Source organism: Manacus vitellinus, unplaced genomic scaffold, assembly GCF_001715985.3.
Source record: "Manacus vitellinus isolate BGI_N305 unplaced genomic scaffold, ASM171598v3 scaffold_13_pilon, whole genome shotgun sequence".
In the NCBI taxonomy this organism is placed as follows: domain Eukaryota; kingdom Metazoa; phylum Chordata; class Aves; order Passeriformes; family Pipridae; genus Manacus; species Manacus vitellinus.
In genome coordinates this window covers 18,010,184-18,023,696 of record NW_021938999.1, presented here as the reverse complement: position 1 = coordinate 18,023,696, position 13,513 = coordinate 18,010,184, and the positions used below count along the sequence as shown (strand labels likewise).

Sequence of the window (13,513 nt, the reverse complement as noted above, 5' to 3'; positions counted from 1 at the left end):
AGGAGCAAGTGTAGCATGGCAAGGGATAGAGTGGGGGTGCTGGGTTGTCTCTCTTGCAGTAGTTACCTTTGTTTTTCTGTGATACCTCTTAAAAACTGTATCAGAACTGTATAAAACCCAGTGCTGCCATTTCACTGGTTGCACCTCTACTGTCTTGCAGGTGTACTTGCACCTCAAAAGTCTCCTGAGGCTTGACATCACTATCCCATAGCTAGAAGGTAGAACTGTCAATAAGAAGGTACATAAATTTGCATAGTGACTTTGATCTGCAAAGGACTGAGTCTGCATTCTGAGGAAGCTGTGATCATATTGACCAATGGAGAACTATCTCTAGTTTTGAAACATTGGAATGCTAAATGATACTCATGCTGGCATCTCTAGCCTTTTTGGAAATCTAGTTTGGACATCACAGTGGACTCCCCTCCCCTTCCAAAGTATTTTTTTATTTGCAACATTTATTTGCTATTCCTATTTTGAAATGTAGCTAAGAATTTAGGTTTTATTTCCTTCTGAAAGCTTTTATTTGCTATTGAGTGCTTCTGTTAATTTTCCTCTTGTTTTTCTCCTATTGTGTCTGTTCTTGTCTTTGGTAAGGTAGGAGTAGGCATAAGTCCCAGTTCACCCAAATTCAGCAAAGAGTGCTGAATTTGTTCAGGGGTCAGGGACTTGCTGCTGACTGCTGCAGCTTTGCCATAGCCAGGACACTTGCAGTCACCTGGACACTGGTGGGTGAGTTTTAGGAGTTTATAGGTCAGTTCCAGGTAGGAATTACATCAGGCAGTCATGTACACACGTTGGCTGCTATGGCCTCGTGTTAGTGATAAGGTAATATAAAGTCTCAAATCATGAAAACAGTAGTCTGAAAGGTTTTAAGAAGTGGGTCCAGCTGGAATAATATCTGTTCCATGTACTCCATTTAAAGGTGTTGCTTAATGAGTTACAGTTTTGATTTTGCTGTTCCTCCAGTATTTCCTAATGAGACTTTTCCATCTTCTTCCCTAATGTAGGTTCATGGCGACGCTGCTTTCTCTGGGCAAGGGATTGTTCCTGAAACACTGACCCTCTCTAATCTACCACATTTCAGAGTTGGTGGGAGCATCCACTTGATTGTTAATAACCAGCTGGGCTATACCACTCCTCCAGAGCGAGGAAGGTCGTCCCTGTACTGCAGTGACATTGGTATGTGGAGCTGAATCAGGAGGAGAATTGTCTGTTGTGTCAGAAAGGATTTTTAACTTCAGTCTGGATATGTGCTGTGCTGTGGGCTTTTTATAGCAAGTCCCTATCAGCTCTGGGGAGTTGTGCTAATATAGCTCCAGTTTCATGATAGAGTAGAAATTAAAATTATTATCGATTATTTCCTCCTACTGGCAACAATTCAGATGCTAAAAATATGCCCTCCCCCGTCTGCCTTATGGCAAAGACTAAACACCAAGGGAAAACCTGATCACATTTTCACGGGATGTTATGAAATATTTGCAAGATTACTGTGAAGTCTCTGTGACTCGTTTAATTTCTGTCATGTCATTGACAGCTTTCAAAAAAGTGTTGCGATGGAGTGTGTAACATGTATTTTAAATACATCTTGTTAAACTTCATCAAAATCATCCCAGTGTGTTTTCTGAGCAAGATTTATAGGGCAGATACTCCTTCATTTTTCTGTTGTGTTTGTTGTCAGGTGAGCTTGTTGAGCTTTTAATGGAAAGATGAGGCTCAAGACCTTTCCAAGCTTAAACTAGAAGTCTTTTGTTTTGGACTGATCTTTCTTAGTGATAAACAGATGTATTATCACTAGGATTAGAGACTCAGTAGTAAGTTCTCTTGTGTATGTCACTTATAACTAAAAATATACTTTTCTATGTTTTTAAGACTTAACATTAAGTATTTGTGTTTGTTTTATGGTTTCATCAAACCAAACAGGTAGATTCATTAATCTGGTAAGGTAGATAGCATATGTTATTACTACTTTTCCCTGGGCTGGTTTTGTGTTATGGTTGTTTTTGTTTGTTGTTGGTTTTTTTCCTCCATCCTCAATTTTCCTTTCTTCTTACCTGTCAGTGAGGAGGGAGGATGTTACCATTTGACTTTCAGGATTTTGCTAAGGAGGGAAACTTGACACAGGTCAGGAATGGCTGAAATATCCTTACTTCCCAGAATTTGGACAGATAAAGTACAGGGGGAGCACTGTTGCTGGGAGGATTTGCAGCCAAATTGTCATACAGGGGAGGGTGTTGATACATTTGAATTTTGCAGTGTTTTCTTTAATGAAGAAACCTCTCTGGAACAGGGGACAAGGGAGAAGGTTGTTTCTGGCCTGTATGAAATCATAGCTAAGTGATAGCTTAGGATAAGAAGGAAATAAAATTTAATTTTTTGTTTGAAAGAGGAGCGATCAAATAATTCTCTCCCATTCCCTGCAGACTTCCAGATCAATAACATGCAGGAAATGTGTATAGAAAGACCTCTGGGAATTTAGTGCTTGTAAAGAAGTTGTGCTCAAACTGTCACAAATTCAAGAGGTTGGGCTAATTGTACTGTCTCTCAGGGAAGACTCCTCTCCTTGCCCCAGCTCCCATCACAAAGAGCATCTGTCGTTCATTTGTTGTTACATTCACTTCGCATGAGTTGTCTGTAATTTCAGCAGAGCAGGTGTCTGTTTTCTCTGGAAGGGGTTTCATGTGATTACTGTTATATTCCAAATCCCTGGGCAGGTAAGATCATTGGGTGTGCAGTTATCCACGTGAATGGGGATGATCCCGAAGAAGTTGTCCGTGCCACACGCCTGGCCGTCGAGTACCAGCGCCAGTTCCGCAGGGACGTCATCGTAGATTTGCTGTGCTACAGGCAGTGGGGCCACAACGAGCTGGATGAGCCCTTCTTCACCAACCCCTGCATGTACAAAATCATCAGGTAAGGCAGGGTTCCACCACCTCATGGGGAACCCGAAATGTGCTTGGGTCTACACCAACTCAGTATTGCTGCTGCAGCAGAAGTTTCTGTGTAATTAAGATCCTCCACCATATGGACAGGTCTTCATGTAAGTGCAGCTACACTGTCAGCAGCCCTTGACTGAGGTGTGACTCTGATAATGAGATGTTAATGAGGGTAATCACTAGTGTTGGCTCTTAAATATGCAGTTTGATGCCTCTTGGAGCGCACAGCTCTTGGATTTCAAATTCGTGACCATTAGTAATCAGGAGGCAAAGTTGTCTTCTGGGTGCCAAGGGGAAGCGTGGATAATGTGGGAGAATGGGCAGGAAGCCAGTGTGATGTTTGTCTTGTCTTTGCCTGGTCCTGCTCATCTTCATGAGCATTTGAATGTATTCAGATCCCATCCTTATCCCCAAAGCAAAATACACAAAAATTTAGTGGCCTGTGAATTCCAGTGTTTTAGGTAAAGCATTTATAGAATGGATGGCTTGATTCTCATCTAATGCTGAAGTCCTAGTGTGAATTTCTCTGAAGAAAATGTGCATGGTAAAACAGAAGGGTTTTGGACTCATTTTTACCTGTAACTGCCAACTCTAGGCACCTTTTTTTTTTAAATAAAAGACTGTAAAATACATATCCAAGAGAACTGTTATCTTTCTGAAAATCCCAGGAAAGCAGACTTGATGCAAATGACTGTAATACACCAGGACACCATTTATTTTAGTTTTCCACAGTACCTGGCTGTAGTAAGGTGGTATTTTCTTGTTCTATGACAGTGTTTTCAGATTTCATCTCTATGGGGTTTGATTCCCTCCCTGACAGATCCCGTAAGAGTATCCCAGACACGTATGCAGAGCACCTGACAGCTGCTGGGCTCATGGCTGAGGCTGAAGTGTCCGAGATAAAGACGATGTACTATTCCAAACTCAACGACCACCTTGCCAACATGACGTCGTACAGCCCACCCGCCACCAACCTGCAGGCTCACTGGAAAGGCTTCGTGGAGCCTTCTGCTAAAATCACCACCTGGGACACCGGGATGCCTGTGCCACTGCTGCAGTTCATTGGAGCCAAGTCTGTGGAGGTGCCCGAAGAGCTCCGGATGCACAGCCACCTCCTGAAGACCTACGCGCAGGTCAGTGGAGGGTGGTGATGTTTCTGGTCCCGTTGCTCAGAGGTACGACCTGTTACAGGAAAAATCCAAACACAGTAAGACTGCCAGTTAGAGAGTAGCATAGTATTCTCTAGGAAAAAAAAACAGCTCACTGTTTCAAAGTTCAGATTATGCCATTTTTTCTCCAGGTTTGAAGAAAGACGTGTCTTCTCCCCCCAGATCTGACCGTATACATTATTTTGTTATTTCAACAATGTTTTGTTGCAATGAAGAAAAAAACTTATAGAAAACATAGAAAATATTATTCTTACAACTAATAGAAACTGGTATGATAAATGACTAACATTTATATACTTTATGATTAGAATCAGTATTTTGTGAGAGAATGAGTCAGGAACCTGGTAATCATGTACACAGTTTCCACAGCCAGTAGTGAGTGTTTTATGGTTTATACATGTAAACATCAGACAACACGTGGCCAAGTTTGACAGCCAGGGTTTGATAGCTCCTAAGTTTGTGTTTGGTTTGGCTTGGTTTGGGGTTGTGAATGTTTCCCTCTGATGAATGATGAGCATGTGCAGGTGTCTGGTTGGCAGCTGTAGAGAGGCTGTGAGTTGATTATTTCAGAAGGCTGATGTTCTTGTCTTCCCAGCCCAAGGCAAGAACTTCACAGCTGGGTGTGATCATTTGTCTGCAGTTCTGCAGGGCAGAACAGGGACGAGTTCTGGAGACTGAAATACTTACACCTGGCATCTTTCATTATTGCTAACCAGACAGACCCAAAATTCTGTCAAGACTACACTCTCTGCTGTGATTTTTAATATTTCCAGACTAAGATTAATTTGTCAGTCCAGTTTGTTGACTGGTAGGTGAACACGTGGATCATCCATGGTTCTGTGGCCCTCAGGCAAACTTCAGGATGTGCTTAAATAAGACTGTGTATTCCAGTCCAACCTAAGCTGGCTGCAGGAATGTAGCATTTCTCTCCATAGTGTTTTATTTTTTTCCTAGCTTCTGTTATTGGTCTGTGCCACCAAAAGAGCTACAGATGGAAAAAAGCAAAATAGTAACTTTTCCTTGTTCTTTACTTGTTTAGTCAAGGGTTCAAAAAATGGAGGAAGGAAAAAAGCTGGACTGGGCAACAGCTGAAACTTTAGCATTTGGTTCTCTGCTGAGCCAAGGTAAGAGGCGACAGCAGACAATAAAATACTTTTGCTTTAATGTCAATAAAGGATAACATTAGACTTGTTAGGTGTTTCTAAGTAAAAAGATTGATATGATGTATAAATTTGATAATTTGCAAGAGAAGGTAAATGTGAATCCTATATGTCACTAATATTTGTAGATTAAGTTCTAAATGTCTTCAAAGAATTGTTGCTCCCTATCACTCCCCAAAAATATTTGTGCACAGAGCTAAGCATGTGAGCAATGCCCCTGAAATCAGTGGGGCTCCCACGTGCACTGTTTTATGCTACTATTTCTTTTCCCTCCTCTCGTGCCTGAATTCATTACCTCCATTTACCTGTGATGCAGAATGCATGTTTTTTGCAGTTTGCTTCAGTAAATTGAACCATGTACCCCAAAATGATTCTTGGCTGCAGGGAGGAGAGAAGAGAAATGTCAGAGCATCTCTGTCCTTGTGAGTTGGAGCAGCTGCGGGTTAAGAATTTAATCTCAGATTTGATGTTGCTAATGAGAGAAATCCAAGAAGAGACAGAACAAGAGATGTAATATTTTGGACACAGAGAGTTGTTGTCCCACATGTTTCCTTTTTACATGACTTGCTAATTCAGTGTTTTGTTTATTGCTTGGCAAGGGTTTAATATCAGACTAAGTGGACAAGATGTTGGCAGAGGAACCTTCAGCCAACGACACGCGATGTTGGTTTGCCAAGAGACAGATGATACCTACATTCCTCTGAATCACATGTCCCCAGACCAGAAAGGTTTCCTAGAGGTGGGTTCTGTGGTCCACAAGACCACCTTCTTCCTGTTATGCTGAAACAATGCATGTTTTAAGGCTGCTGGGATACAAGTAGGTAGCCTGTATGTTCTGGCAAACACCAGATGCAGGGAGATGAGAACTGTCAGGGCACTCCTGTTCTTTGTAGTTACAAACAACAACTTTAACAAGGGGTTTTGCTTTTCTTTGAGAGATCAGGTATTATTCTTTTCCCCTCAGTTCAGCCAAAAGCAAAACAGAGGTGACCATCAGTTGCCTTTAGCAGTGCATGTCCTCAGTGTGCCCCGCACTGATGTGTCTGGTTCTGAGGGTTCTTAACCCTGGGTTGTCTTCTTCCTTGCCTACCCCTCCCAACAATTTCCTTTTGTTAGGTGAGTAACAGTCCCTTATCTGAAGAAGCTGTGCTTGGTTTTGAATATGGAATGAGCATTGAGAGCCCCAAGTTACTGCCAATTTGGGAAGCTCAGTTTGGAGACTTCTTTAATGGAGCCCAGATAATATTTGACACTTTCATCTCTGGAGGTGAGTGTACGAGGAGATAATATATGTAAAAATGAATCATTTGTACTATGCACATTTTTAGAAAATCCAGCATGCCAGCAGCATGTTTCAGGCTTGTATTTAATGATGTGAAAATCAGCTGTTCTTTTTTGCTGAGTAGTTTCTGCAAAGTAATATGTTCTGTGGAAATCATTCTTCCCTTCCTCCTCATTCTGTGTTTCCAGGTGAGGCCAAATGGCTTCTGCAGAGTGGGATAGTAATTCTTCTTCCCCATGGCTATGATGGTGCAGGCCCTGAGCACTCGTCCTGCAGGATGGAACGGTTCTTGCAGGTACCCAGCACCCCTATTGGGGTCACATGTCCCCAGCACAGCACTGGCAGTCAGTGCTCTGGGAGTTGTGCTGCAGAAATGCAAAGTGGGGATTCCTGGTGTACCTGCTCTGGTGCAAGACTGTGGTGGAACCTTGTGATAAGTGCTTGTGGTTCCTGTTGCATCTGTCCTTTAGACACAGATCATACAAACAGAAGGCTGCACACTATTAAATAACAGTGAATCTGTGGCACATTTAAAAAAAACCCCCACCTTAAAATTCATTGTTGTGCCCTTGTGACTGTAGTAAGTAAATGAAAGCTGTTTCATCTAAGTAAAGAAAGGGGCTTGGAGCATTCTAGAGAGATGCTGCCGCTCTCATGAAGAAGTCGTGACCTGTTAAAAAATCTGTCATGCCCTGGTTGCAGTGTGCTGGAAGGAGGCATTTAGATGTAATCTTACCAGTTGAATGCTAAAGCCATTTCTTCTCTGAAGTTCTTCCCTTGTAATCATCTGAATTGGGATATTTGTTCACCTCTTCCTATACAGGTCGGTGTGTCTTGTGTGCCTGGGTTTTTTCTTGCATATTTGTCTCACTGCTTTCTTTGGCATTGCTGTGTCCCCCCCATACAGATGTGTGACAGCTCAGAGGAGGGAGTTGATGGGGACCAGGTCAACATGTCAGTTGTCCATCCCACCACCCCAGCACAGTATTTCCATTTACTCCGGAGGCAAATGGTCCGAAACTTCAGGAAACCTCTCATTGTTGCATCTCCCAAAGTGTTACTCAGGCTCCCAGTAAGCTGAAAAATACCTTTTCTGGTTTTTTGGGTTTTTTGATCCTCTTCTTCCTACTCTTTTGTGTTCTCTTCCCCTTTCTTTTTGTTGTTTTTCTGTGTTCTTTGATCTCTGCTTTAGGGTCAAATCAGTGGGATTTTTCCTGTTTGGGACTGAATGGATTGAGGGTTAAAGCTGAGTGGAGGTGAGCTAGAAGTAGGGTTGATTCTAGGTCTGACAGTGTTCTTGGGAAGCTTATCATTCCACATTTCATTGGGATTGGGAATGGGAATAGGAGGGGGAGGGAAGGCTATATTTTGTACTTACCAAAACCCTGTCTCAGTATTCTTTCTGACTCTGGCCTAAGGGAGAGGTAGCAAGACTTGGTAACTTCCAACTCTCTCCCATGCAGGCTGCTGTATCAAGTTTTGAAGAAATGGCCCCAGGGACAACATTCAAGCCTGTCATTGGTGACTCCTCGGTAGATCCTAAAAGGTAGCTTTACTTGCTTAGGGGAGAAGCTCTGAAGGGATATCCTGTCCCTTTCTCCTACCTAACACCTCAAATTTGAAGTGGTAGGAAAGAGGTGACTTTGGGGGACAAATGCTGTTTTGTGGGTGGTGGGTGGTGGCTTAGTTTTACTTGTTCCTCTCCTTTTCTTCTGGTGATTGTTGGTAGTTACCAGGTAGTTACCTGTCTGCAAAACAGTGAGGTGTTCAGGCAGGTGGCCCTTGCCCCCACAGGGAGGTTGAATCTGTAGTTACTGACCTCATGGGCACTATTCTGCACCATGTTCCTTGGCTGACAGTCACTGGGAGCAGCTGTTACCCGAATCGTAGATTCATTTAGGCTGGAAAAGACCCCCAAGATCATCAAGTCCAAACTTTAACCCAGCATTGCCAAGTCCATGACTAAACCATGTCCCCAAGTGTCACGTTTAGACTTTTAAATACCTCCAGGGATGGTCATTCCACCACTTCCCTGGGCAGCCTGTTCCTGTGCTTGACCCTTTCAGTGATGTTTTTCCTAATATCAATCTAAACCTGCCCTGATGCAACTTGAGGCCATTTCCTCCTGTCCTGTTGTGTGTTGCTTGGCAGAAGTAATTCCCACCTGTCTACAACCTCCTTCTAGGTAGCTGTAGAGAGTGAGAAGGTTGAAGGGGAGTGGGAGGCAATGGAAGGCAAAAAAAGAGAAATGAATGGTCTAGGGAAGCAATTCAGCTTCATAAAGTTGTCTTTGAAGTTTGGCTGGTTGTATTTGTTGGAAGTGTGAAGCTGTTCTGCATCGAGTTTCTGTAAAACCCTTAACTTGGAAACATTTTTGTTTTTCTTCAGTGTCACCCAAGTGGTGCTGTGTTCTGGAAAGCATTACTATGCTCTGGTGAAGCAAAGAGAGACACTGGGAGAGAAGCAGCACAACACAGCTATTCTGAGACTTGAGGAGCTCTGTCCTTTCCCCCTGGAGGCTCTACAGCAAGAGTTGAGCAAATACAGCCAAGCAAAAGGTCAGCCAGACTTTTACCTTTGTGTTTCTGGTGTCTTTGAAGTACTGAACTGAATCTGTTGCCTGCCTTTTAGGATAAAGAGCTGTAATGGCTTTTTCCACTTTGCTCTTCCCCTCGTACATCCAAGTGTTTCTGGAGTGGGATAGTGCAAATGTTTGTCTTGTGCTAAAAGAACTTGTCTCTTTGCTATTGTCTCTCTGCTTCCAAAAAGTAGGACTGAAAATCAGAGTGAGCCATTTGGGATGTTTTTTTGCATTGGTCTTTGCAGTTCAGTCCTTTAAGTAGCTTTTGAAAACAGCACTAGAAAAACTGAATATACACACTATGTACCCCTGTGGTGGACACACTTTGGGTTTGAATTCAGCAAGCTGGGACCTGCAAGGGAATTCAATCTAGCAAGCCTTCATTTTAGAGGTAGTGCCAAGGCAAAAAAGGTAGAGGTGCTAATAAAAGAAAAAATTGCCCTCCTTGAGCTGCTGAAAAGATAAATATGTGCATTTGTAATGTACCCTTCTCCTTCCTTTAGACTTCATCTGGAGTCAGGAAGAACCACAGAACATGGGGCCATGGTCCTTTGTGTCACCACGGTTTGAAAAGCAGCTGGGGCTTAAGGTAAGATAAGATGTCCACAAGTGTTATGAAGTTCAAAGTTCTCCTTAAATGCAAAATTCTGTGGTGCTTAGACAAAACCCTAATCCTGATGCCTAAACCAAACACGTTCTAATTTAAGCTGCTTCTGCTCTTTATAGCACCACTGGTGATGGGCAAGACTGGAGCCTTATTTTACTCTGTGTTCAATCAAAGTAGATAGGATAATGAAAGATCCCAGGTAGGAAACAGCATGCTTGGAGTAGGAGAAGAATCCAAAGCTGCCATTTGCTCTGGCATATCATGCACTATAATGTCCTTTGAGCCACAGTCTGTGGGACATGGAGGACAACTTCCTGCATTACTTCCAGCTGGTGATATCTGCCAGCAGATATCCCCATGGCACCAGGACCTCAAGATACAACCCTGTTCCTGTGCTTCACTGATCATTTCCTCCCAACTCCAATTTCAGCTCCGCCTTGTGAGCAGACCTCCCCTCCCAGCCCCAGCTGTTGGCATTGGAACCCTCCACAACCAGCAGCAGGAAGACGTTCTGAGGAAGACATTTGTCTAATTTTTCAACAGACAGACTGCTCCTGCTGCCAGTCGTGTTTGGTGCCTCCTCCTGTGAAGAAGAACAAAGGCCAGATCCTTAAGACTCTTGGTTCTCCAAAATGGAAACCAAAAAAAGGGTGGAATGAGTTTGGTAATGATGAAGAAATTTTTTCATGTAGGGGAAAACCTAATGATGAGAAAGGATGCCTGTTACTCTTGATACTTCTGGTTCTCTTGTAGTATTTTCTACAAAACGTCTTTTTAAGGTTAAAACCAAAATCCAGTCTAGGGGACAGATTGGTGAGGTGACTATATAATGCCTTATATCACACTGCTTATCTGCACTTTACAGTTCCTGGGGTGGTGCATGTGTGGAAACAGGCTCTGTTTCTTCTGTTTCCACATAAGTGTTAGTGCTGTTTGGTCAAATAAATGCTTCCCCATGCCTGGGAATGAGCCATTTCTGTAGCAGAGTGTTGTGAACTTTCCCTTTTTTCTTTTCCTGTGGGCCAGGAATGAAATCTGTTGTGGCTGTTGGTGCTCTTATCAGTGCCTGAGTTGTTAAAGCAGGATTCTGGGGGGAAACCTTGCAGGATGGCTCCTGAAGGCTTCAGGGACCACTGTTTTTCTCATCTGGAGGGTGAGAAACCCTGAGGGAAGATTTCAGCATAGCTGTCATCTGGGGAAAGGAAAGAAACCAGTCTTAATTGAGAGTAAGCAGGGGAATAATGAAGCTGGATGGAAGAGAGAAGTAAAAGCTGGCCAGGCAGACCCCAGTGTTGACTGCCCCACAGCAGCATTCCCATCCAAACAGGATTTTTCCCAGCAGGTTTTTTTTTTTTTTCAGGTTTCAGTGTAAAGTTGGCATCTCCCTGCTCCTCTCCAGGTTACCTGGGGGAGCGTGGTTGAGTAATCCAAACTCATTGTGAGCCAAAGACTTCTCTGGAAAGAAGCAAATGGGGTTTAACCAGCACTTCCAAACAGAAAGTCATGGCAGGTGAGGAAGGGCAGATCTCAGGCAGGGTGTGCATTCAGCTGGGGAGGTAGCTCCCAAAATCATCTCTGAAGCCTGCTTTGCTGTTTCGTTCTAGTTAATTCACACATTCACTCATTAACTCCATATGACCCAGAAATAACCTCTGTAGTCCCTCTTCTGTGGTGTTTCACGTCACTGCTTTAGCACATCCATCCCTGTGATGTGAAATCATGTTTCTCCCACTTTGCTCTAGCAAACTTCACAACTTCTTACTCATCCTGAACAGCTTTATCTAATCAAGGCATATTCTGGTTTAAATTTCTGCTGATAAGTAGAAAAAGGAGGCTGAAGAGAAACACTGCTTTGGCTGCAGCTGTAGCCGAGGAAGTTGTAGAGCACAATCACCAGCCTTGACTGGTGATTACATAAACCCACATTTTTTTTTCACTATGACAGGGCACACAAGGGAAGAACAGACCCTGTGTTTTGAGTTTCACGTGGCCTAGACCTGACCTTGCTGTGCACCACAGGCTGTGCAGGTCAGGTTAGCCAACCAAGCAAAGGATGCTCGGGTGCTCCAAGCCTGTTTGATGCTCCTGGTGGGAGACACAGCTATTTCTGCAGAGCTGCTCAGCTCAATGCCCCCTGCTCAGCCTTGGTGTGCCATGGAGCTCCCCAGGGATACTGGGGTGGGAAGGGAGAGCTCTCCTCGGAATTGCTGACGCAGACTGCCTGCAGAACACTGCTCTTCCATGATGGCTAACAGCTCCCAGGAGCAACACAAAGCACTTGCTGACTTAGGGGCTTACACTGTTTCTCCCATCGGTTTTGGATGCACACAAGGCTGTTTTCCATCTGTGCACCATGCTCTGCTCTGCAGGTAGGCGTGGCTCTGCCTGCACGGGGCTGGAGTGCTTTCGCCAAAAAGCATTTGGGAAAAGAAGCAGAAATTAGAATCACAGAGTCGTAGAATATTCTGAGTTGGAAGGGACCCACACAGATCACTGAGTCCCACTCCTGGCCCTGCACAGGACAACTCCAATACCACAGCATGTGCCTGAAAGCATCCAAATGCTTCTTGAACTCTGTCAGGCTTGGGGCTGTGACCACTTCCCTGGGGAGCCTGTTCCAGTGCCCAGCCACCGTTTGGTTGGAGAACCTTTTCCTTACAAAAGCCCCAGGGGTGAGCACTGCTTGACAGTGGGAGCAAGTTTGCTGAGTGTGCAGGAAACAACTCAGGGAAGTGCCAGATGCAATGGTACACAAGTTTGGTGAGTGGCTCACAGAGCTGGTCCCAGTCCTTGGACAGGAGAATGTTGTGGGTTATTAAGACAAGGAGAAGTGAAGCTTTGTGTGCTGTTAGGTAGTGAAGGAGCTGACTGAAAAGAGAGACTGTTACAGGGCTTGTGCATTGTGGTGTGTCAGGATTTTCAGAGGAGTGTGAGAATAGAAGAAAAAAAAGTAAAGGCACTGAAGGAATGAGCTCTCAGGTTGAGCAGCTCATTCAAAGCAGCAGAAACTCTCGGTGACAGAAGGAAGGCACATCAGGAGAACAAATATTTTAAAACATTTTTTTTAATAACAAGGATGTTAGTTTAGATTTGAAAAATCTAACATGAATTTTGAAGGTTCAAAGTTCTGAACACAGTAATACTGTGAATAAGCAAAGAAAACAACACTGCATTTGGATTTTTTAATTCCTGTCACTGAGAACCCACTCATGAGTGACACAGAAATATTTGTTCAGCATACCTGAGGTGGTTCATCTGTGTCAGTATGGACTAAAGAAACCTCATGGACTTTTCATCAATCACCACAACAAGGGCCAGTGATTTAGGACAGTTTGCTGTGAGAAGTGAGCTAACAAGACCTATAGAAGTTCATTAAATTAAGATAAGTATGGCTAAAATTCTGGACAAAGGGTAATTACAAGAAATTTCCTGAAACTCAGCTATTAACCCAGCAATTATTTGGAGATTATAATCTACAAGTAAGATGCCAGGCCCAATTAATTATGGGCATTTGTCAAACTATTCAAAAATTATGGGTGAAAGTAATTGCTGCAGAACTGCTCATTAGTATTTGTAAAATTATGACCATATAAACTGGAAGAAAAAGCTCTTTGAAGTGATTTCAGATAAGGGAAGCTATTGAAAAAAATTGTTTAAAGATATTGCAGCATGGTCTTGGTTCAGAGGATTTCTCAGGGAATGCAGAGTGCAAATCAATATACAGATTCAAGTTTGAGAAGGAGCCCTAATCCTTTACATATCTCATGTTCATTCTTAGTAC

At 43.4% G+C, this 13,513-nt stretch overlaps 2 protein-coding genes across 2 annotated transcripts in view; both read left to right on the top strand.

The window, feature by feature from the left end:
• Positions 1-10,716, top strand: part of DHTKD1 (dehydrogenase E1 and transketolase domain containing 1) — a 19,674-nt gene extending 8,958 nt beyond the window's left edge. The window contains 12 exon segments of the mRNA XM_029958076.1: positions 967-1,179; positions 2,712-2,910; positions 3,754-4,066; positions 5,142-5,226; positions 5,862-6,001; positions 6,379-6,529; positions 6,733-6,839; positions 7,452-7,616; positions 8,008-8,090; positions 8,933-9,102; positions 9,629-9,714; positions 10,163-10,716. Coding sequence (XP_029813936.1) covers positions 967-1,179; positions 2,712-2,910; positions 3,754-4,066; positions 5,142-5,226; positions 5,862-6,001; positions 6,379-6,529; positions 6,733-6,839; positions 7,452-7,616; positions 8,008-8,090; positions 8,933-9,102; positions 9,629-9,714; positions 10,163-10,264 — 1,814 coding nt within the window. The 3' untranslated portion in view covers positions 10,265-10,716.
• Positions 10,717-11,220: 504 nt separating this feature from the next.
• Positions 11,221-13,513, top strand: part of SEC61A2 (SEC61 translocon alpha 2 subunit) — an 18,961-nt gene continuing 16,668 nt past the window's right edge. The window contains exon 1 of the mRNA XM_029958086.1: positions 11,221-11,242. Within this exon, the coding sequence (XP_029813946.1) occupies positions 11,236-11,242 (7 nt within the window). The 5' untranslated portion in view covers positions 11,221-11,235. The remainder of the gene's footprint in view (positions 11,243-13,513) is intronic.